This window comes from Sinohyriopsis cumingii, chromosome 10 (assembly GCF_028554795.1).
Source record: "Sinohyriopsis cumingii isolate HCF-2022 chromosome 10, ASM2855479v2, whole genome shotgun sequence".
NCBI lineage: Eukaryota > Metazoa > Mollusca > Bivalvia > Unionida > Unionidae > Sinohyriopsis > Sinohyriopsis cumingii.
The window spans coordinates 118,899,461-118,925,541 of NC_142970.1; the positions used below are offsets into that span (position 1 = coordinate 118,899,461).

The 26,081-nt window shown below is 34.7% G+C and overlaps 1 protein-coding gene across 1 annotated transcript in view; it reads left to right on the plus strand.

Moving 5' to 3' along the window:
* The window catches only part of LOC149791101 (uncharacterized), a 128,940-nt gene that overhangs the window by 61,570 nt on the left and 41,289 nt on the right, over positions 1 to 26,081 (plus strand). Inside the window, exons 8-11 of the mRNA XM_089973281.1 lie at positions 1,387 to 2,001; positions 16,463 to 16,569; positions 17,833 to 18,087; positions 25,226 to 25,347. Of these exons, the coding sequence (XP_089829407.1) occupies positions 1,387 to 2,001; positions 16,463 to 16,569; positions 17,833 to 18,087; positions 25,226 to 25,347 (1,099 nt within the window). The remainder of the gene's footprint in view (positions 1 to 1,386; positions 2,002 to 16,462; positions 16,570 to 17,832; positions 18,088 to 25,225; positions 25,348 to 26,081) is intronic.

Consider the following 26,081-nt stretch of genomic DNA (forward strand, 5'->3'; position numbering starts at 1 on the left):
TGAACTGTACATAACGTACATTATAGCATAAGAAGAAATAATAGACAAGTAGTCTATGAGATATTTTAATGAAATGACTATTACATGATTATTAAACTATACATATTTATATATTAACATTCCTTGGGTCTCTCATATGTAATATCTAAGAGGCAGAATTGCCAGTATGACTGAATGACATAATTGATAACGCAGAACTGCCAATGTTTTTAAGGCAGAATTGCCAATACGACTTATTGACGTATATACCTAGGATGAAGTCTGAATCTTCCAAAGCTCTGAAACACTTAGCACCATGAAAATAGGTACCCATCCTCCAGTGGAATAAACCTCCTTTGAAGAAATGTGATTGCTCATATCCAAGAGGAAAACATCCCAAGAAAGAATCTGAATGATCACATTGAAGAGGAATACAATGACACACTAATTGCTAACACCACATTATTGTACAAAGAATTGCATAATGAAACTGTATGTGATGCAAGTAGATGATACATCTGTTGACAGAATCTGAATGATTAGACCCAAGAAAAATAACTGACCCACATTACATTATGTACATATAAGTACATCTGATGAAACTGTACTTGGTGCAGGTAGATCAAGTATTTCTAGGAATGGGTAGGTGTATACTTAGCTAAATGTTCATGTAGAATGGCATTATTTTGAAGTCCTGAGATTAAGCATCTTGGCATTTTAATAATGGGGTCCTCAATAGCTTCATTTGCTGCTGAAATGGCAGCCCCTCTCTCAAACGAGAGGTCATTGAAATAATGTTTTGTTTAGCCTGGCACATATGAGCAGTATCTTCTCTAGGAACACTGATCTACATAATGGATTATACAATCAAACGTAAATAACATTTTCGTCCCTGTCTCATAGTCTAGATATATAGATATAGATATATATGGAATGACGGGTACCAGGACCAAGCGTAGTTTTGCACTACCAACCAGTGTTTCCCTTTACCCTCATTTGCACTTCAGAGACCCCCAAATATCCTTGGTGTCAAAAGGGGGGGGGGTTCAGACTGTTTTTTACTCAGTCTGACCCCCCAGTTTTGACACCAAGGATATTTTTGACTCTCAGTCTTGCACCCTTAGGGGATACACTGTCCCAACTAAAAGCTATTGCAGCCATGTAGTTCCTTACCAGTCCATTCCTTATATATATATATATATATATATATATATATATATATATATATATATATAAAGCTGTAAGCAAAATTATTTGCAAATTGTTTTACTAATGCTAGAAAAACCTTTTAATGACTTTCTGAAAGTTCATGTTGGTTTCTTTGTATATGCAGTAGATTAGAGTCACTGGGATTGTTTCCTAAATTGCCATAATACTTAAAACCCACTCTCCTATTTGGTTTTCCAGATGGAGAACAATCTGATAAACTGCAACGCATTTGCAAGCTTCTAAATGATCAAGGTCAGGTACCTGACAATGAGCAAGTGGAAAACAGCAAGGGCATGCATCAGATGAAAACAGCTCCGGATGTAGAGGAAACTGACATTCAGCACATGGAATCAAGACATTTTGGAACAGACCAAATAAGCATCCAAGAGTCCTCATCCATGCCTTTACATGTATTTGATGAAGATTCAAGTGAGGACGATGATGATTCAAATGCAAGCAGCAAAGTCTTGCCAGGGGATACAAAGAAATGTTTCAGTAACATTTCAGAGGAGGACATACTGGAACAGAGTTTAAAAAATACTGATAAGAGCATCAGTATGGATGCAGTGAAGAATATACTTCAGTTTCTAAATGAACATGCTCACAAACTAGTAAGAAGTAGAGAAGAATTTTCACCATTGGCCATGTGGGATTTTGCCGGTCAATACATTTACTACACTACACATCAAACTTTCTTGACACAACGAGCTATTTACTTATTGGTTATAGATCTTACTCAGCATCTGACAGATGATGTGACGGATGATGATTTCTTCTTTGATATTGAAGGGAAAAGACATTGTCAGGTTCATGGTAAGTATAGTTCAAATCTGGCTATGTTGCTTATCACCATAAGAAAATGATTGAACATGGATAGGCAAGTACTTGATAGGTGCCGGAGCCATCTCATTAGCAGAAGGTAACATATATATATATATATATATATATATATATATATATATATATATGCATGTAAGTATGTTTGTATGTATGTCACAGTTACAGTAGACTCACATGATTATTCAGGAACCCTACGTCCACGCTTTATAGTAGGAGTGGAATGAGAGAGTCGAGAGGATTAAAACAAAAACCTTCCACTATCTTTTAGCCCTTGATGATGGAGTTGCTGCAGTGTCTTGCTGATAATATCTCTGTACACCATGCTTTGTCATGGAAACACATATGATGACTGCCTTGGATTGTACATGGTATCGATATTATGTGTATGGTTTACTTTTTATTACCCCTGCAAGCACGACAGAGAGAAAGAGAGAGTGAGAGAGGTGTATCAATCTATCAAAATTGCTATATATTTTGGGAGGAATTTGCTCTTTTGTACTAAAGGGTGTTCCGGTAAAACATATATCCCCCCAGGGATGGTACTTCAATAAAACTTCTGTAGGAGTTTGTGTTTCAAACTATTTTGATTCTGACAGTGGAAGGTTGGTTAGGAAAATCACTTCTGTTGTGGGTTGTGTTAACAAAATGAGAAATTGCTGGTGGGGCTGCCAGAAAAAAAGAACAAATATATATTTAAAATCACATCTAACCCACTCCTGGTGGTCTAATGTGAATAAAATGTTGGGTCAGAAAATGAAGCCAGTACACGCGAGTGCACTTAATTTGTACGAATTCGCATACTTTTAAAGCATTGATACATGTTCTGCAAATTACGTCAGTGTTGCAGATATAAAATATGTGCTTTGCGCAGTATGCAATTTTTATTGAACTTTTAACCTTAAAAGTGCATTTCTCAACGTAATTTGTACTGCCAGTAGCGGTCTCACAACACTTGATGTGACTGCCAGATAGCTGGATACTTCGGTTTGAAATGAATGGATGTTAAACTAAATTTGATTGGTTCATTGGGCCCTGGAACAAGCATTTATGGTAGTTTTATGGCTGAATTACAACAGCGTTTGTCTTCAGAAGATGTATGAACATGCAGACTATGGGAATATTGGACTTAAAACCCTGATGCAGCATTATGATAGAGAAAAAATCTGGTATAAGAGGCAGCAAAGCACTGATTCAAGGAAGTGAATCTTTGGCAGAGTCCATGTTAGTGAAAACTCAGAGGTCTCAGAAATGCTTAATCATGCATATTTGGATGGCAGTTTATTTTATTGGTGATGCAAAAAATCACTTAGGTGAGAGTCCTCCGTATGCATGTAATAGGAAGGCGGCAAAATTCAAAGACTTGCCAGTCCTGCTTTAGCCACCTGCTTATTGGGAAAATGTGTTGATCAATTAGCTGTGCTGATATTTACAATGACAGAATTTAGTGGCTGAAAGCCCCCCACCCATGTACCTGTCATCATTATAAGAGTACATCAAAAGAACATGCTGCAATAGTTGGGTGGCAAGATTGAAGGTTTTGACTGGCAGCAGGGTGGGAAAATCTACTGATTTTTACAGTGCTTGAATTCAGAGGCAAAAAGACCCAGATATGTACATGTGGTCATTTATAACAGTACAACAAATAAACAACTTTATCTTTCATTATTGTGTTCATTTACGAGTGTAGCGGAGTAAACAGTGCACGTGACCTTGGAATCATGACGTGTTGAGACTTGGACTTGAATTAGTCTTTTGGGGTTCAATGGCAAACTGACGAAGATTGTAACGAGATTCAGGAGAGTGCTAAAGTTGTTAGAACTGATAGTTCTGATGGTACAGTATCCAAGTGTAAGAAAGTGTGTGATGTCTAGCTTAGTGCTTTGAATAAGACCTTCCATGGATTGACAAAATTCAGACTCTGATGGACAAACAAGAGCTATGTCAGTGTTATAAAGAGTTAGAAATTAAACTCAATGGCAACCAATAGTTCTTATAATTTGCATAGTTTTCTTGGAGGGGACTGCAACTTTTGCTGGTGGGACTCTTATTTTTACCAAAATGGGAGTCCTGAGTCCTATTTAAAATCCTAGTGAGACCTCTGGGAAACTTTTCTTTTTGGAACAAAGATATTCAAGAGAGAATACTAATGGGGCCATACCTGTGAGATGTTGAAAATTGCACAACCATAAAGAACAGTAACTTGTTCAGGCTAGTTATGCATATGCGTTTCAGACAGCAGGCAATGAAAGATTTCTCAGCACAGAATAATATTCGTACACAGAGGAGGATCATATTAAATTCAGAAACAGTTAACAGATTAATGCTCATAGCGAATATCAGAGAATCCCCATGCAACATAATTACATGTGTGTAGATCTCTAGTTGGCAGAACCACTATGGCAACAAAAGAATAACGAGACAAACTTTCATATCATGCAGATGTATTACCAAATGAAGTACATGCTCTCTATGTGCAAAAATTAAATGACATTAAACATAAGAGATTGACTGATCTGTGTAAACTCAAAGCAAGATGGATAAAATTTGTCCTGTTTGTGTTAGGTTCTTCCTGTGTATAATTTGGTCATGGTGATATTTTCTGCAGACCTTTTGGCACTTATCCAAGCCATAATTTGGTATTTGTATTGCAAATTGGATTGCTATTATCTATTGCACAACATTTTGAAGCATTGTCATTAACTAATTATGAAATTGATGAAAAAATACGTGTTGTCATTCTGATATATGGATTCTTTACTACACTACTAATCTGTTCATTCTGATTCTTTTTTACCATCTCCTAATAGTTTTACTGGTACCAATACTTTTAATAAAATTGTAACTTCTATTTTCTTGCAATCTAAATATTTGTGATCAAGTATTATTGTCAAAATTTAAAATGTGCTTAGTTTTGTTGTAAAATCTAAAACTATTAAATAGCAAGGGACTAAAGTGAAAAGTGGGTCAACTTTATGTGTGCAGAAATTACTGCCATATTACAGTGTTGTTAGAAACAACAGAATAGTTGTACAAGATATATTTTGCAAAGTTGTAGAACCAGCATTCGTATTGTCACCACATATTCCATTTAAATAATAACATCATTATTTCTGCATATTCCTATCAGTATTTTCCCAGTGGTATTAATTTTCTGATCTGATGTTTGCTTTTGCAATTTTTACACATCAAGAATTCTCACAGTATCATTAAATAACAATGTAATCTGCACCAAATAGAGTTGTTTGAGAAGAAATTCATTTTTTAAAACCCCCAAATCACTGAGGCTTTGAGTTAAATCATTAAAGTCTCAAATTATATAACATTTGAAGTAGCCATGATAGTAATTTTAGGATGCAAATGTACTAATTTCACCTTTGGTATATTCAAATCTTGAATGTGATGGAAAACATGGCTGCAAAATAAACACATCAGTTTTAGAACCTGTTCATTGACTATGAATCAAGTATATAATCCGAGTCCAGCTGGATTGCTAGAAGAATTTTAATTCTTTTGACAACACTGTAATTAGTTGTCAAATATGGAACAAGCCTGTGGTCTTTCTGCCATGCCAACCAAGACCCCACCACAACCAGATGACCATGCCCAATGACATCACAGTAATAATCGCTATACAACTAGAGATAACATCTGAGTATTTTGATTTCATTAGAGCCTTAACAGAGTGGAACAGTAAGAGTGACAGATATTTAAGTGTTAGGTGATATTTAACAATGGCTATTCCTCCCGCCACCACTTCCTCATTGGAGATCATGCACACACACAACTTAGAGTAAATCCTGAAATCCTGGCAGCATCCCTACACTTAAAATTTGAAGTTATTGAATTTTAATATCATGGTGTTTGCACAGGTTTACAGGGGGAACTGAATTAGTAGAGCGAGTCCTGAATTCTTGAGTTTCATGCAGAAACATGGAATCCAAGCAGAATACATCCAGAAATGTAGAGGTTTTCAATCTTGGATTTAGTTTTCCCATTGCATTTCACGATGATATGCATATTCACAGACAAATAGTATAGTAGTAGGAAAAGTAAGTGACACATTTAGATACATATCATAGACAAGACAAACAGTATGTGGGGGGGGACAAGATCATAAGAACAGGCTGGAATGGAGAAGTATAATAAAAACAATAATGAGTAGAAGTGTGACTCTTTTTTCAGTGGGCAACATTATTTTCTCGGCTTCAGTAAGAAATTGCATCAAAGATAAGACAAACGGTGTACAGTTAGCTAAATCAGTGTCAATTTAGCTACTTAAAAGATGTTATCAAATCGATTTTAACATTCTGGTTATATCTTTTCTGGTCTGTTCATGCCCATTCTGGTGATTATGTACAATGAAGCAGAATGGTTGGAAAAAAAATTGGCAAATTTGGCGGATTATGATTACCGGTATACACTGTACATCTGCCTGAGAGATGTGAATAATTTTATTTCTTGGTTTGTTGATTCTGTTTGTTGCTCAATTCAAATGCATCATTGAAAAACATTGATGCATTCTCATTCATTGTTACAAATATTTACTACAGATGCATATCTCCAGATATTGGTGAATATAGCTTAAATAAGTTTAAACAGTTCTAGTTGGAACAATGGATATTGTTAGAGAAACTTTAAGTGAGCTAAAATGTACACTTTTCAGCAGCATGTGATGCAGGATTGCTTAAAACTTCTCCATCTCATATGCTTACCATGAAAAATCCATTTGTACCAACTGATGATAACTTTTTGGTAACTGTCAGAAAGGCATAACTGACGATATTCAAAGGTCTACAAAAATGACCAGTCAAAATTGATAAACTCATACAGCTGTGGTGAAAATGATGGACTAGTACATTTGCTGTTGTTGCCACAGTTGATTAGTTGGTTGATTTTTTTTGGGGTGGGTGGGTAACAATATATTAGGTGGAGGAAGAACCCTGAAAGACCACCAACTCAAATTTGTTTATCTGTGACAAAAATGTGCTCTGTGAGATGTGCAAGTGATGTAAAAGCAAGCACCTTAGTACACTTGGGCATATGGAGCCTCTGTTGATTTGACGTTTATCTCCAACAGCCGAAGTCATTTAGACATGAGATCTCGGGTATCGGTAGATCATTATGGCCTTTACACCATTTTCAGATGAAGAGAAACTATATATGGCAGCCAGTTTTAATTTTGAAGAAAATCCAAGTACTTTTAAGACACCAAACAGCACTTATATAGAACCACTGACCTTCCACAAGTAACTGACAACATTCTCAGTCACAAATTGAGGCAAGTAATCACATGACAAGCATCTTGTACCACTCGGTTATGGAAGTCCCTCAGATCTGTACCACATACTAGCATCTTATACCATTCTGCCATGAAAGCCCCTTAGGCCACAGATATAAGTCTCATATGAAAGACTAGAAGTGAGAGACAGAACCTGTGACAACTGGATTGAAAGTGTAGAATGTTACTGCTAGGCCATCAGTGATGATGATGATGCTGTTGACAATACAGTTAACTGCAATGACATTGATTTTACGAGTACTCTCGGAAAAATGATTCCTTGACTTTCATCCATTTTTTAAAATCTAATTAATGATATAACATTGTTTGATTTGCTATATTTCTTTTTTTTTAACTTTATATTAGTCTTGCAACAAGCATCAAAATAAGACATTGGTAACTGAAATATATGTTCTTACAAGGGATGATGTAGTGTAAAAGTAGGCAGAGATAATGTAGCATCACTTTCACAGGCATTAATGGGTTTTTCTGACAAATCATGTATTATAAGTTTACTAAAACATTTATTAAAAAAAAAATAATAACAAGGAATCATAGCATCTGACCACACATTTAAAGCAATACAAGATTCAGCTATTATTCTAACCAAAAGCAGCGTGCTGAGAACAAAGAAAAATAGCAAAACATAGTGATCACTTTAGTAAACACACAGTTTAGTAAGGATACAAATTCAAGATTTCTGTATTAGAATAGAAATCCCTATTATAAAATCTGTATTCATGGATGTTAAATTGGTAGGTATTAAGGGACTGATCAATGACATATACAAATAATAAGCGACCATGAAAATTTCTTATTTCACAGTATCTGAGACGTACATGGCTGACAGACAAACAAACAAGAGGACAACAGATTTATTATAAAGAATGAATACAAATAAAAATATGCATTAGATTGTATGATCCATAAGAATTCAGTAGATTACCTCCAGCCAACTGTCATTTAAATTGCTTCTGTCCCCAACCCAATATTAAAATCGCTTCTACTGCTCACTAACCCATAGCCAGAAATTATGTTAAAGGTATGTTTTTGTAGGGGGCAGTGTTTTTCGATTAAAACATATCTGACAGAGGATCATAATTGTTTTAAATTGCTTCTGTTGTGCGTTGGTTGAATTTTAAAGTGCCTTACCCCCGGGGGGTATATGTTTTACTGGAACAGCCCTGATGTAAACTTATCATTCAGCTAATTATAGATTTCCTAGTTTTACTGAAGTTTGTGTGATACATAATGCCAAACCAAATTTTTTATAATATGAACATAATGAAAATGCCTTGCAAACTATTAATGCAATAATGGTTTATTAAAATTCTGTGTTATCGAAGTCTACAGATGCATTCATGTCTTTATTTCTGTTGTAGTTTGCTTAGTATACTTGTTTAATGATCATCTGAATGCCTGTGATAGTGTGCTCCTGGCAGTAAAAAAATGATGTCAAATAAATTGATGACAAAATCATGTTCATACCTGACTAAAGTGAAACAAAAGCACACAATGTCTGATGGTTCCCATAAGCACACCCTATCTTATCATAATGTACCATTTCTTCCAATATCCAACCATTACAGTATAGTATTGAAACTTGATAATGCACACTTCTGGTGGTTGCTGCAAAAGCATAACATCTTGCGAAGAAGAGCATTATTAAATCTTTATTTTACTTTAAACTGTACTATTTTACATTAATTTTCATAGTAGCAATTCATTTATTTATACAGTCGGTTGCACAAAGCCATCCTAAACACAAGTTCGACATGTACAGTTTTTGAAGATAAATGCTTCTGTACAAAACCTAACCTAGCACAATGGAAGCCATAACACAGCTTATTTTCCTTACGATGGACGTGTTAATTTCATATACGAACTGATAACCTAAAAGCACAACACCAGCTCTTCTTAAGGTTTGTTTTTCTTTGCCAATATGTTGATAATAACAATGTATTTTGATAAGCGAATCATATTATATAACCATATGCTATTCCATTGTTTCATTCTCGTGAAAAAACCACTCCGGTTTCCTAGTGGTTAGAGCATCCACCTTGGATGCGAGAGGTCGTGGGTTTGATCCCCGGCCGAGTCATACCAGAGACTTACAAAAATGGTACTAACAGCTGCCTCGCTTGGCGTTCAGCATTAAGAGGTTAGTGTTAGGACTGGTTGGTGTGGTGTCGGGATAATGTGACTGGGTGGGACATCATGCTACGTGTCTGCGGCATGATGCCCCAGTACTAGACATTACTATAAACTGTCACATTGCTGACATCGTAGCGATATGACTGAAAAATTGTTAAAGCTGTGTTATAAATCAAAGTCACATCACATCACATTCTCGTGGAAAACAAATTCGTGATAGAAAAATCTTCAAAACTGATCATTAGAGCTGATATCATTTATTTGCAATGATTTTATTGCCTTCCAGTCCTTGCAATGTTCAGATTAATTGTTTAAAATAAATAATGGCTTTGCTTCTAGCTACTTATGAAGGTGTAACTTGACCTTTTGTTGTAATTAGTGAGAACTACAGCATTTTATCATTTTGTTCCCCTTCCGCAGAATTAATTCCTGGTTTTTACATTTACAAATAGAATTACAAGTAGAATCATCTAAGCAAAACCTCAAAACTTACTTGATTCTTGATCAGGATATAGCCATTTGTTGTATATAAATAGTGTATATCATGTATATTTATATTAGCAAGTAAATTTGAGCATAGGTTGAAATTAATGTTTTACCTTTTGTTTCTTTTTCTGTTAATTTTTCTTATTGCATACTATGTAATACAGATAAAAATAGGTGAACATGATCCAAGGTATTTCTAGATTACTAACTGTTTGTAGTACCTATCTCTCTCTCTCTCTGAAGAATACAATATGGAATCCAAATCCTTGCTGCAAGTTATTGTAATCAGTTGCACTTAACATTATAGACATTTTTCATTTTGACTATGCTTCATTAAGAGTGTATTTCCTGAAATCCTAGCTTTCTTCAGATAGTGTTCTCATTGTTTAAACCAAGCCAAAAAGGTGTTCCTGCCATGAAAATGTTTCGTGATTCTCCTTGTTTGAAGAATGTGTCACTAATGTGACTGTCAGAAATAAAATGCTTATTAATGCTAACTGCATTTTGCCTTCTTAATGCTTGAAATCTGAGCAGTTTTAGGCAAGCTTTAAAATTAAAAGAATAAAAAGCAGCCAATGATGAAAACTACCATACATACTCACATATAAGATGAATAATTTAGGAAAAAGTAAAGGCCTGGAAGTAGGGAGGTTGGCTTATCTGCAGGTCAAGGTATAAACTTGAAAGTTTTTAAGATTATTTTTGGTTGACTCCCATAATGGCTGTAAATTTTGGGACACGAAAATACAATTAGTTTCCTTGTCCTAAGATGTATATGCATGGGAATAAAATATATTCTCAGTGAAGACTTACTAAACTGTTATAAACTACTATGATTGCTTTTGTTATTATTTTGCATGTGCATGTTTTCTGATTTCTCCAACATGAAATTAAATAAAGGTAAACAAAAACCTTCATAATTCAAGGGACCGGTTTGAGTATACCCAGGAGACCAGGCTGTAATGTACAGTACTTACACGGTGCAAATCATGTCCTGCATCACTTTAATCCTTGTGTATTCCCAAACATATTAGATGCAGATTTTGCTTTATTCATTTTTTCGACCAAATCGCATTTTTCCAGGTAACACTTCACCTATTTGAAAATAGCTTTTTCATTTACATTTATCCACGCGCTCATGAGTTACTCTTTTTTTCATTGATATAAGCGATGCTACAAATAGAGGTAATCTTTATGAAAAGGTACACAAGTTCAGTTGTGCAAGGCACAACTAGCATAACTTACATGTTCATGAAAGTAGGGTAATAGTAGAGGCTAAATTTCTGAACATAGATCAACTAAGATCATCATCAGTCTATTGTACCTTTGTGTTTTGGCTGAACAAGATCATAATTTTCCACACAATGGAAAGCTGGATGTTTTGGCATCTCCTTTATTTATAATTAGCGGATTTGTATTTTGTTTTCGGACATCAATGCAGGCCAGTTAATCGTTATAACCCTGAAACTGGCTTGGGTTAAGAGGGAATTTTGACCAGCAACTATACCAGTCCTTTGACGTTTAATTGCCTTTCAGTCCGTAATATTAGTATGATTACCAGAGGTTTGTAAAACTGAGTGAATGGTTACTTACATCAAAGCAAACTACAGCTCAGTTTTTATGGTGGCCTAGTGGTTAGAGCATCTGCCTCGGATGTGGGAGGTCATGGATTCGATCCCCGGCTGAGTCATACCAGAGACTTACAAAAATGGTACTAACAGCTGCCTCGCTTGGCATTCAGCATTAAGAGGATAGTGTTAGGACTGGTTGGCCTGGTGTCAGGATAATGTGACTGGGTGGGACATGATGCTACATGTCTGCGGCATGATGCCCCAGTGCTAGACATCACCATGAACTGGCACATTGCAGACATCGTAGCGATATGACTGAAAACTTGTTAAAGCTACGTTAAAATTCCAAATCACACTCACACATTCATTCAGTGCGTGTTCAAAACTACAGTGTACATGTAGTGGCTTCATTATGTAGATACGCTCACTAGCCAAATTGCGAGCGTTGAATCAAACCCTATTGCTGTTCATTGTTGTCATACTGGGATAAGATTTTAATGAGTTTTTTATTTGCAATTTCAAGACAAAAAGCTCTCATAATTGATGGTGCACTGATATAAAAAGACTAATGTAATAACGCATAAACAAACAATCGAGTCAAAAGGGAGAGGTAGTGTTACAGCAACCCGCTAATGCTCAAGTCTTGCAATTGTCTGATCAAGTTATACATGAATCTGAATTAGGCAAAAACATTAAGAGAACAGCAAATTAAATAAATTTCTTGACTTTCAAACAAATTTATAACATTTCTATGTTGTATTGTACATGCCAACCCAGAGAGAGAGTTATATAGGTAATTTATGCTAATGCAAGTTTGCCTTCATAAATGCATTTAGAACTTACCACATTCATATTGTGATGTTGTCTATGACTCTTTTGGCCGGCTTATACACCGGCCATACACTTTCTAGTGTTTATACGTATTCAGTTTTTATGGTGGGGATTGGCTAATATGCGAACCTGTTTATACGCGAGTATATACCGCACTTGCATATTAACTGAAATCTGGACAAGTTCTTAGTGGTAAGAAAAATAATATCTTACTAGACTTTATAGTGTGTTTGCAGAGAAATAAGAAAAGAAAGTATATTTCCTGTCAGCGCAAATTGTTTTCGAGGAAAATTAAGAAGAATAAAGAATATTTCCTGTCAGTCTGCACAAAGTGTTTTCAAGGAAAAATAACAAAACAGAATATTTTCTGTCAGTCTGTGCGAACTCTTGACTTTCCTGTCTCATAGTCATAAAGTGTGCACAGTTGATGTAATGACAACTCTTGCCTGATTATAGTCCTGGCTGTTTTGAGACACACACACACACAGATACACACACACACACACAGATATACACACACACACACATTCAATTACTCATTCCCTGATCATTTGTGAACCCACTTATAATGCTTGTCAGCTTTTGATGCCATTTGTTTCTTCAGATAATACCAAAACATTGATTCCTATTTGTTGAGCTTGAAGACAATCGCGATCAAAATTGGTAACTGAAACTTTTTGATATAGTGCTTGTTTTACTATCAAAAATGGTAGATATAACTTGGAAATTTTAATCAACATTATGAACTTTTCAACTTTTAATAAGAAATTATATAATTTGATACATTTGCTTTCCAAAGAACATTCTTAGCACAAAGTAACTAATGATGTTCAAACACAGTTTTGTTTAATGAAAATGTCATGCCTAGTGGAGGCAATACTCTAATAAATAAAAAGAAACTATTTTATAATTTTTATCAAGTGAAATTTGTGTTTTAGTTCTGTCTTTTAGTCCCTCTTAAGTTTAATCATAAATGCAATGTGTTCTCTTGTTTTTAAACATAAAATGAATGTGTGAATCTACCGTCACAGCCATATCAGCGAGTGTTTCTCTGAGGTCTTAATTAAGTCCAGGCTGTGTATGATATCTGATTTGTGGAAGTGTTGATTTATTGTTGGACTGAATTAGAAGATGACCTCCTTTGTATTATCATATTAGTTTAACCTTTTGTATCAAATAAAAAGTTAAAAGGAATGGAAATCCTACATGCTTAAGCTCTAGCAACCCTGGTCATATGTTTTTGTGCATGTAATATAATCAGACTACATGAAATTAATCTGCTTAGTCATAAATATGATCAAAGATAGCAAGGCATTGAAACGAAATAAATACTTCGAAAAATAAAGAGCTTTATTTCACAGACACAGACCATTGTGGAGAAACAAGTGCCTGATAATTCCAGAATTGGCACATAGAGATATCCTCAAGGATGATACGAGGCTTCACTGTTACTTGCACTGAAATCACAGCACAAATATTTTACTAGCTTAACAATGCAAAGTTTGAGTTTTTACATAGATGATTGTCTCACAAAATAAATGTGTTGTTTAAAGAAGGAATCTTGATTGGTGGTGTATCAATGGTTAGTCTGGTGTCCAGTTTCTTAACCTCCCTGCATCAGACTCCACTGTGCTTACCACTCAGTGAACCAGACTAATCAACAACAACAAAAGCATTAACGTAATACAGAGATGTTTTTGTGTTGAAACCAGTTGGAATGAATTTTCAGATACTGGGCATCTTGAAAAGAAATGTAATTTATAAGAAATAACAAACATCTTTAGAAAAAGTGCATTGACAGTTATTTTCAATGCGATTATAAAAGGAAGATTCAGATATTAAACAGCCCAGTTCTCAGCCTCACCCCAGCAGTTTTCTGGATGTCTAGCGGGGATGGCAGCACATTTTTTTTACAAGTACCATTGGTAACTCCTGTCCATGCTTATAGTGTGGTCCATGTTTTTGGATCCCATTGTGCTCGAGTTATCGAGGCAGATATATATATATATATATATATATATATATATATATATATATATATATATATATATATATATAGTTTAATAAACTTCCATCCCACTATTGAATTGAATCCTGCCGCAACCACTGTGATTGATTCATCCATTTTTATGTACTTGACTTCATGAAAAGGGATGCAAATTATGATTTTGGAATCTGAATGTATACAGTGCAGGGCCAGTAACAACATAACATTGCACAGGAAGAGAGAGCCAGTAAAAAGTTAGTAAAATTATTTACGAACTGTCTTTAAGCTCTCCACTGATTGCCCACACTCAACACTGCCACTCAGATGATTCCAGTCCACACATGTTTTTACGAAGAAAGAATTTCTTAATTTTTCTGTTGTACATAGCTCAAGTACAAAACATCTACTGTAATTTTTACTAGTTTTTCGACAATGTATATAGTTTCAAAATTAGGAAAAGTTTTGTCTTTAATTTGGCATTTTTGTCTTAATGTTTTTAAAAATATATATTTGGTGAGAGCCTTCACTAATCCCTCGACTACCTTTTAGAGGTATGTCAAATGGATCATACTATGCCTGTCTTGGAGTGTTGGTAGACCCATGTCAATTAACTTTTTTGTGACGCATCTTGCTTCCCTGGTTTTATAGTTACCAGATACAAGTCTTGCTACGTGGTGTTGAACCTGCTCAATTCTATCAACATTTTTAGTTTATTATGGATCCCAGATAACATAAGCATACTCTAACATGGATCTGACTAGTGCTAGATAATCATTTAGTCTACATGTCTGCGGTTAGTGTCTGAATTTTCTGTTTAGAAGTGCCAATGTAGTACTGGCTTTATTAGTTGATTTGATAAAATGCGATTCCTACTTGAAGTTCTCACATAATGTTAGTCCAAGATAGGGATTTTCTGTAATCTGTATAAACATTATCAGTGATAGGTATTTCGTTTATTCTTGATCAAGTCTAGTGTATTGCTATTAATTTGTTATACCCACTTTGTAAATTTATTTTAATCTAGCCTATTAGCATTATAAAAAATGCAGTAAAAAATAAATTAACTTGACATGTATGTATGCTGTATATTGTTTGTTGTTATTTGTGCAAATATTTAATAAGAATGTATAAAAGAGGTAAATGGGTGAAATTGCAGATGCTTCAACTCTCTTGCCATGGACTGGCCCGATATAAAATACCTCATCCATAATCCAGCTGCTCATGTTTAGTAGCTTAAAAATAAATAAAGAAACAAAAACGTAAATAATACTCTTTTCCGTTTTGTTAAATCTCAGTGGACTGGGTGTGATGGTCCAGTAGTTGGAGATAAGTCACATTTTTCTATATATTCCTTCATGGCATTCCATGAGAAATTTCAGTTAAGTTCTATCTCGTCCTTCCAATTTAAACATATTTTAGTAACCATAATGTAGTGTTGCCCAACAGCTTGAAAACATGTTCACAGGACCTTATAAATTCCCTTACATTGAACAAAAGAATGGCATGTGGAGTAAATAATAATAAATAACTTAAATGGGAGATTGCATATAGATAGGAAAGGGTAAATTAAAAGTATGGTAAAACAGTTAAAGGGATGGTTGTGGCATAGGATGCAATGAAAATCGACAGTAATAAGAATGACATGCGATCATGACTTAAACTACTAAAATGTTAATATACAATATTATTATTATTATAAATACAAATTATTGAAATAAATTGAGATTTCTTATAAACACCTAATAATGGAATGTTAACAGTAGCTATCATAAATTGTTACACTTCATTTGTTTGTGGTGGATGAGCTGACCTTGAAAGAATTATGGTGAAAAACCTTGCAATAAGGTTACTTTTCCTGATCCTTGATTGTAGGGTTACAATTATATCTGCCCATTACTGTGTATGATACTAGTACCTAATTTTCCTAGAGGGAATTGGTAATAGACATTGCATGTCTTCTTTTAAGTTGCAGTGAATAAAATGTGACCATAAGCATGATTGGTATTTTCTTTAATTTATTGTTGTCAATTAAATTGGCATAAAATTGGTATCATCTTCAATCATCCTCTTTCAAGTGGTATCTTCTTCAATGCTGTATTCAAACTTGAAGCTTTCTCTTCTTTTCAGAACTTGCAGAGCTTTGGCTGAACTCTATACATTCATGTGCACCATCCCTTGAATCAGCCAGTCCTCCTGTGATTCTAGTGGGAACACACACGGATAAGATTAAGGAGGTAAATATATGTGCAGTTCATCACAGTGTAGTTGTTATAGACTGAATGTGTTCATCATGACAATGTATTATGATATCTGTGTGTGTATTTTGGATCTTTTTACGTTACTTTTAACAAAATTTAAGTCATATTGCTACGATGTCTACAGTGTGAGTTAATAGTGATGTCTAGCTCTGAGGCATCATGCTGCAAGCATGCAGCATCATGTCACACCCAGTGAAATTATCCTGACATCATGCTGACCAGTCCTAACACTGACTTTTTATGTTGAGCACTAAGCGAGGCTGCTGCTAGTACCATTTTTTTATAAGTCTTTAGTATGACTCGGCTGGGGTTTGAACCAGTGATCTCCCACATCCGAGGCAGATCAACATGTACATGGGGAACACAATAATTGCGTATGATTCATGTTGTTAATGTGACATCTTAATTCATAAAAATAGGGGAGTGAACTAGTGGATATTACTATATGAAAACTAAAACTGTACACGAGGGACAATCGGTGGCATGCTACTAGAAATATGCTTAGTTTTAGAAATGTGTATGTTATGATATAATTAATAAATTAACGCCTGAACCTGGTGCCCATCACCTATCATAGTTTGCTTAGCTCAGTGATGGGAGATGTGTACTTGGCGCTTGATGCCATGTACTTAGTGTACAGTGCGTGCTGACAGGTGTCTTGAGCTGGTGTTTAGTACCTGCTGAATGGTGCCTGAAGCGAAATGACAGTGATCTTCCATATGAGTCCCATACTCCAGAATAATGGTGTTTATATGACAAATAATTTGCCTATCTCACACTGATATATATTTTTGATTCTGTTATTGTTAAAATATCAAATGGTTTGAATTCAGTCCCATCTTTTCTCATTAAATATTACTCAGATTTACATTGTAGTTTTATGCTTCTTAATTATAATATTGTGCATGAGATGGAAGATGTGAAAAATACCGCTGCATTTAAACCATACATATGATAGTTAAACTTGTGTGATGTAAAAGAGTGCATCTTCATCATCAGATAAACTGACCCAAGAATAAAAATAATCTTCAATTTCTGTCATAACCACAACTCATAGATTAAAGATGAGAGAGATTTTTGTTGTCCTTATTCTAACTATTTAATGTCATGGAATTTTTTACTTTCTAAATTGAAAATGTTGGGGATGATGTAAACTGGTGTCTATGACCGAAACCCTACCATTCATATGTAATGTTGCTGTTGATTGTACAAGTCTGAGAAGTTTGTTTTGAATTCAAGGACAACCGGCAGGAGACCTGTGAAAATGTGTTCAGGCAGATTAGATTTCACTATCTGAAAGGAAGGCCAGCAAGATTTCACCTAGCTGATGAGGATTTTGCCATAGACAACACTATTGTTGACCCTAAGCTTAAGGATTTACAAAGGAAGATTGTGGAGCTGGCATCTAAGCAGAAACATTGGGGAGAAAGTATTCCAGCGAGATGGCTTCTTTTGGAAGAATTACTGATGGGCCTAAAGGCTAATGGTATCAAGGTAATTTGTTTAACTTGCTCTAAACATGTTGCTTTCTTAGAATATCAGTATATGTGAGGGATCATTTTCATTAAATTAGGTTATTGAATTATCAATTATCGAGCTTTGCAGTGTATGAAAATAGAAACCTATCTGCACTTTTTGTACTTTTCTTTAAATACTTTTCTTGTTAGTGGATCTCCCTAATAATGAATGCTTGTTTTCCTGCAAATCTGTAAACAATCTTGCAATTAGCATTATATAGTCTTATTTAAATACTTATGCATAATGATGTAATTTGGCTTAGTTGGGTTTCAGGACGTATCAGGACATGAAAGGTTATGTTGTGCTGACACTTTTGAGTAAATGTGATGATGTAACAGAAATAAAGTGCCTTGCTCATGATAGTGTACCACAGGGTCTGCACAGGATTCAAACCGAACCATTTTTGTCATGAGTTCCTGCATGCAGTTAATTGAACAACCATGACTTCAAATTAGTAATGTCAACTTTCAGTTGATACCTTTGTAATATGTGCACTTTTCGCAGCAAGTAAGGCTTGGAAAGGTTGATGCAGTAAAATGCTTTACACCAGCATTTTTGTTAGTACATGCTATTTTTTTAATGGTACATAGTTTGTATGATAGTGCTCATTGTGAGATGGACCATATTTTTGATCTCTAAATGTTTGATACAGAATAGAATACTTATATACGTAGTTCTCATTTTTTCTAAACTTATATTCTCACATGAACGTTTATTGTCATGTATGGCAGCATGATTGTAATGTAACTTTGCTGTCTTCCAATTTTGAACAGTGCCAAACAATAGTAATTCACATATTTTTATTTATATGTTCATGCATTCATCATGATATCAAATTTCATCTTTATAATAATTAGTAATGCAAACTGTATTTTTCTTATTTTGCTTTTGCTTTATACTAATCAGAATTTGCATTCTGCTGTTTGTAACGTTTTCTTGATCCACATAAGGTCAACATTTGCTTAAAAATATAATAGGTTCATCCCTGCCTAGCTCTTGACCAAAAGAAAACTAAGTCAGGATAAATAAAATATAGTAGATTTATTTTATACAAACATTGGAATCACACACAACAGACAATCATATTATATGTGTATGCATATGGTTTACCCATCTATGGCTATTGATATGTAACCAATACTGGAGAAAGACACAAGTCTTTACATTACTCCACAATTTATACAATGCTAAACATCTCATGGTTGTGGCTTGTAAGGTTAATCATTTCCTTACTTTACTTCTTTGCACACACATATTATATTATTACATATATTTTCTTTGGGACTGTCACCCAGGATTGGAGAGATTTTAGAAGTATGTCTCCATAGATGGAGAAATATGGTACTTTGGAATGTATTTCCAAACAGGATAAATATATAGTTCATCTAATATTGTTATGGTTGGTATTAATCCAACTTCAATGATACCTGAAGCATTGCCATAGCTATGGTTTAAGGTTTCGTTTCTTTTATTACAACTGCTTAAGTCGGCGTTTCATTGTATGAGAGCAGCTCTCATCTGTTGATGCAGATGTATTTATATACCAGTACGGTAGCTAATGGAAACTCCGTCAACCAATGAAAACACTTAACACATCCTGCCTTGTGATGTAATTTCAATACCTCCACACTGGAGAGTGTGGTACTGAAATGACATTGCGAGTTGGAATGCAGCTGAGTTCACAAGAATTAAGCATGTTAATCAAAGAATCATGAAAGAAATACATTAATAATTAACAGAGCATATATCAAGGTAACTAAATATAGTAATATCAAGACATGGCATGTTTAATGTACACCGCTCCCTTGATAACTCGCGCCTGGATAACTAGCGATCCCACTTATAACGCAGTGTCCGTCTTGGTTCCCAATTTTTTTCCAGAGAAAATGTATTTAAAATATCTTTAAAATATGCTGAACATGAAAAAATTACGATAAGAATTGATAAATTAAACCTTGATACATTGCTCATTTTATCATCGAAAATGGTGATTAATGCCTGTAAAAATATAATCCATATTTTGAAATTTGCAAGTTTTAAAGAAGAATTAATTTCAGAGGTCTCGAAAACGCTTAATTACGCATATTTGGATGCCAATTTTTGATCTGGGATGCAGAAAGTCACTGAGGTGGGAGTCCTCCGTATGCATGTAATAGGTGCATGGGAAAATTCAAAGATTTGCCAGTCCTGTTTCAGCCACCTGCTTTGTGGGAAAATGTGTTGATCAGTTAATTGTGCTAATATTTACAATGACAGAATTCAGTGACTGAAAGACTCTTTGATGTACTGTTGCCATTTTATAAGAGTACATTAAAAAAAAGAAAAAAGAACATGATGCAACAGCTAGGCGGCTAGTTCAAAGGCTTTGACTTGCGGCTGAGTGAGAAAATGTACTGATATTTAGTGATCGAATTCAGAGGCAGAAAGAGCCAATTTTAAAATCCTAGCGAGACCTCTGTTTAAAGATATCATATATTATGTAAGTTTTTATGAGAAATAGTTGTCAGTATACTGTAAATAAACAGTCTGGTGAAATAGCGATCAATGAAAACGTCTGGTAAATGCTAACAGGTGGCAACAGAGAATGAAATAAACACCAGTTAAGCGTCTTCCTGTGCGAAAGTCACGTTCTAATCCTTTAATTCCATTTCAGTGTAAACATTATAATCACAACATATTCTGTTCATTGAAAACATGAAAAGAGTCAATCGACCGTCACATCGAAACCTGTGAGTACTTCTGTGAGAACCTTATTACATGTACATGCCGGCTTTGTACAGACAATCATATTATATGTGTATATATACATATGGTTTACCCATCTATGGGTATTGACATGTAACCAATACTGGAGAAAGACAAAAGTCTTGACATTAATCCACAATTTATACAATGTAAAACATCTCATATTTGTGGCTTGTAAGGTTAATCATTTCCTTACTTTACTTCTTTGCACACACATATTATATTATTACATATATTATATTTTCTTTGGGACTGTTACCCAGGATTGGAGAGATTTTAGAAGTATGTCTCCATAGATGGAGAAATATGGTACTTTGGAATGTATTTCCAAACAGGATAAATATATAGTTCATCTAATATTGTTATGGTTGATATTAACTCATTCGGCCCCAATCCCGTATGTAGGCGTGATCCGGTTTCTGCATTCATTGTCCGATCCCGCCTATAGTATGAATTGTTTACTGCATTCAATGGCTGATCCCGTCTCCAGGTGTGATGAATGTGTGTTAGATACAACATCTCTGATTGGTTAGAAATAGTTTATTCCAAAAACTAAACAACTATTAAACCAATCAGAAATGATTTTACTTTCATTTGTGGAAATTTGAATTGTTCAGAAGCCAAGGGCTACAGTTTGAGAGCGGATAACTATATGTTTTGTTCATGAAAAATCAGTAATGATGGTGGATGGAAGAGTGATTTTTGATCAGAGCAAAAATGTGTAGTTTATCTGGTTTGATCTTGAAAATATCGAGCAGTCTGAGGAAAGATATGTTTGGCAGTTGGATATTTTGTGAGATTTAGATTTGGACATATAAGTTTCTGAGATTGAATTGTCCGAAGATGAGGATGCTGACAGTGATGATGATGGAGTTCTTGCGGATAAATGTTGCACATAATTTTGTAAATACTGTATAAATAAGTTGTGAAAGACTTCAACAAATAGGGAAAAACTTAATCAGTGTGTCGACAAATTCATTTGAAATAAATGGTGAAAATTTTGTGGATTTTAATTGGATGTAAGAAGAGAAATTAAGGTATGAGTGAATGCATGTGCACGATGTTTTCAAACAGGTAAAAACTATGGGGCACAAGCAGCTAGACACAGCTCTGTGCTTCTGAGGCATAGCAGCAGAGATACTGAAAACGGTGCTGGGGCTGAATCACAGGTGCCCAATGCGAGCTTGATGTTAAGAAAAAAAAACAATAATCTAAAGGAAAAAAATCATACAGAATGACAAAATTACCTTAGATTACCCTGATGAACGTTCTGACATAGGACTCTTTCTATCATAATATATAAGAGATAGAGAGGGTCCTATGCTCAAATTCTGTATCCTAACTGTATGGTGACGATTAGTCAGTTGAAATTGTGGTGTCAAGCCTATGTCTAATGGTTTGGACTTTGTCACGGAAGAAATTTGCAAACATGTCCGGATGGTCGACTGGAGAGATTGTAGTTGGAAGTGGTATAGATTTGTTCTTTGACATTAGCTTGTTAGTAATCTCGAAGAGCTCTTTGCAGCTGAACTTTTCATGATCTTAGTAGTGTAGTGGGCTGATTTCGCTGCATGGACTATATTTGTGACATTCGTCTTAGCGACTTCATAGATTTGCTTATGAATAGTGAGTCTGGTGGAAAGGCAGAGCCTCTCAGCTTTACGGTGGTCTCTTTTAGCAGTGCAAAGCTGATCCCTAACACTGCTATATCATGGAGAACACTTTTGAATTGATACCCTGCACTTGGTAGCTGGGGCATGTTTGTCAAGTAATGAATGCAGACAGTTATCGAGTTGTTCTGCGGTAGGAGGTAAGCAAGTTGTTAGGTTAGCTTGGATATCGTGCATTAGTTTGGTTCTGTTTATCATACGGAGGTTTCTCTTAGTAGCAGATAAAGGTGGAGGGTTAGGGACTGATACGTCAAGATGGCATATAATGCAGGGGTGATCTGATGCAAGGTCATGGGATACCAGGGAGGACAGTAGAATGTTATCAGGTCTATGAAGAATCCAGTCTAAAATGTGACCATTTTTATGGGTGGGTTGGTTACCTGACTGTTTGAGGTTGAAAACATTAATAGAATCTATGTGTTTTTCCTTAAAGCCATAGAGACACAAGTCTGTTGAATGTTGTTTTAAGAATTCCTTGATTATCAGAGTTTGTGACTTACATCGCAGTAAGACAATGCATTCAAATAATTTAAATATAAAAACTAAGAGAAAGTAAACAGATGGAATGCATATAAAGACAACATCAAATATTTTCAACCTTTATTGCAAGATAGTGGTAAAATAAAACCAATTGTGCTTGATAACAAATATACCCATGATATTGTTTTTCCTTGTTGATATCAATGATTAAAATAGTTAGTGCATTTTCTCTTACTTTGTGCATTAAAATAGACTAAACTTTTATGTCTTCATGAACATTTGTTATGCTTTTAACTCATTAACCCCTGGAGATTTTTGTCATTTTCACCTGAAATGGTGACTACTTCTGAATACTTCAGAAATGTTGGTTTTCATTGGCTATTTCGCCTGTGCATGTTCAGAAGAATAAAAGTTGGAGTTCCGGGGGCCCCAAGTGGCTGAGTGGTCTAAAGCGCTCACCGTCACGGATCACTGCCATCTCACCTCTGTCTGCGTGGGTTCGAGTCTCGGGCTTGGCAAATGTGGATATGTGAGAAATCTTGCTGTTAGCTTCTTGTGGGTCGGTGGTTCTTTCCGGGGTTTTTCTGGGTTCTTCCTCCACCATTAATACTGGATGCCATGTATAGCCTATCTTGTGCTGAAAATGGCGTTAAACCCATTAACAGCAACAACAACAACAACTCCAAATCCCCAACTTGTCCTACATTTTGCAAAGGTTCCCCTGTCTGTTTGCATTTTAGACTGGTCAGCATTAGATATAAGGTCAAAAAGTCTAAAATCTGAACACAAAATCTGAATTGACAGTGGGCAAATCTTTGGTGTAAAAAACTGGGTATCAACAGTATGTTTCTCCTACAATATTTTGTAATGCAAGTATAAAGGTCACATTATTTGGTAACTTTTTAGAACTACATCTGTCTACTGTTCAGTAGTATCATCTGCTTTTGTGTATCTTAAATGACCTTGACACTGCAGAGGTCAGAAATAGGATGCTATCTCCGGACATGTACATGTGGTGCCAGGGGTTAATGAGTTAAGTAAAACAGTTTCATAACCAAAATACCTGTAGAGTGTAATATACAATGTTTTGATCTAAAGGCAAGTGAAAACTTAAGAAGCATAGGCCAATGTAAACAACTATTCTTCCAGAAAGGATTCACAAACAGAATGCTTTAAGCCTAAAGTTTTAAATGATTATTAAAATCCTTGTTAATGTAGAATAACTCCTACATCCTATTTACCATATATTGTTATGTATATTTAATGTAATCGTTTGTTTGTTAGTTTAATTGTTTTATTTCATTAAAAGTTATTGTAATGTTACGTTGTTTGCTGGACCTGACCATTTCTGCTTGACATGATTGACTTTTTTTCTTCATTTATGTAAACAACTAAAAATAGCTACATTATACTCTATGTGTATGAGCTAATTAACCAAATTATTATTCAGGTAAACAAAAAGAGGGCAATATGTTGATCAGGGTCAGGGTTTTGGAGATTCCCATGGGAATTTTATAGGCTATTGTGTTGTAAGTAAACAAGGCTCATTAGATCGTTCTAGAAGGCTATTCCCCATTAGGTAATGGATGTTTTTAGAAAATGCTAATGTGACGTGAGGTCAAGCAGAGTGCTGTATTATCTTATGACTATGAATATTTTAGCACATTAAGTTGTATTATGTTGTGTCCAGTTCAGGCTGAATTTTATGTTCTTCAAATTATTGAATTCAAGTGATTATTTTCTCTGGAAATACAAAAGTGCGCTGAATAAATTCTTGGATAAAGACATTCATTGGAATTTGTACTGAATTCAAACCTGGAATAACATTTCTGTGATTCAAGAAGAGACATCAGCACTTCACTGATCATAACAGACACATCATTGCTACACTTTTTTGATCTCTTTGGGACTTGAACCAAGTTTTATTCAGGACTTTTTGTTACTAGGACTTGTGTCTTTCATTCTTACATTAGTTTTGGGATTTAATTCACAATACCTTAAGTTCTTTTTTTCTCAATTTTCACTTTTTATTCTGTGGAAATAAATTATTTGCTAAATTTTACAAAGCTTGTTGTCTTCACTCTTTTCTGTTACTTATTTTAAGAGCATAGATTTGGAACAATATAATAATGAATGTGAAAATATACCATAGTTTTATCTTATGTTATCCATAAAGTATCTTTTTAATAAACTGTGTGTGTTTTCCTTGTATCATATAGGTGATTCCATACCATTTGCTAGAAAAAATGAACCAAGAAGGGGATGTTAAAATTGAGTCAAAGGAGGAATTAAATCTCTTCCTGAAATTTCAGCATGATATCGGAAATATCCTCTACTTCAGGTAAGACTGGACTAATGTCTACTATTAATTTCCTTAGAGAAAGAGACAGCAATCTAGATGGGTATGATGAAATGATAAAGAAGGTTGTATCACATTGATTATGCCGCTAATAGAAAAATATGACATAAAGGTATCATACAGATGGAATTATTTAAAATTTTGGAGACCCATTACCTTCATAAAGACTTCTCTTCATGACCATTTATCATTTAATATTTTGCAAATACTTTGCTTACCAGTGTCAAACAGAAAGTCAATTTCAAGGGGTTACATTTATTGATGATTTACTTAAAGGTGCTATTACATGCTTCTCAAGGGTAGTGCAATATTATATATATATATATATATATATATATATATATATATATATATATATATATATATATATATGCACACACACACACATATATACCATATGATCATTAACATGGATGAAACTCTGGCATACTTTGATCTCATTCCTGGACAGACTGTTGAAAAGACACAAGTGTCAAAATTCATATGACTGGTGCAGATAAAATAATCTTACTATAGTTCTTGCAGTGTCTGCTTCAAGAGATGTGTTGCCTTCAATGATAATTGTTCAGGGCATGAGGAGGCTAAAAAATATTCATGCACCGAAAGTATGGCTCGTACATGTGGAGGAGAAAAGTTGGGTTTATGAGATGCTGCAGTGGATTATAGTGTTTTATCTCAAGTACACACTTTCTTAGTTTTTAAAATAAAATTTAAGT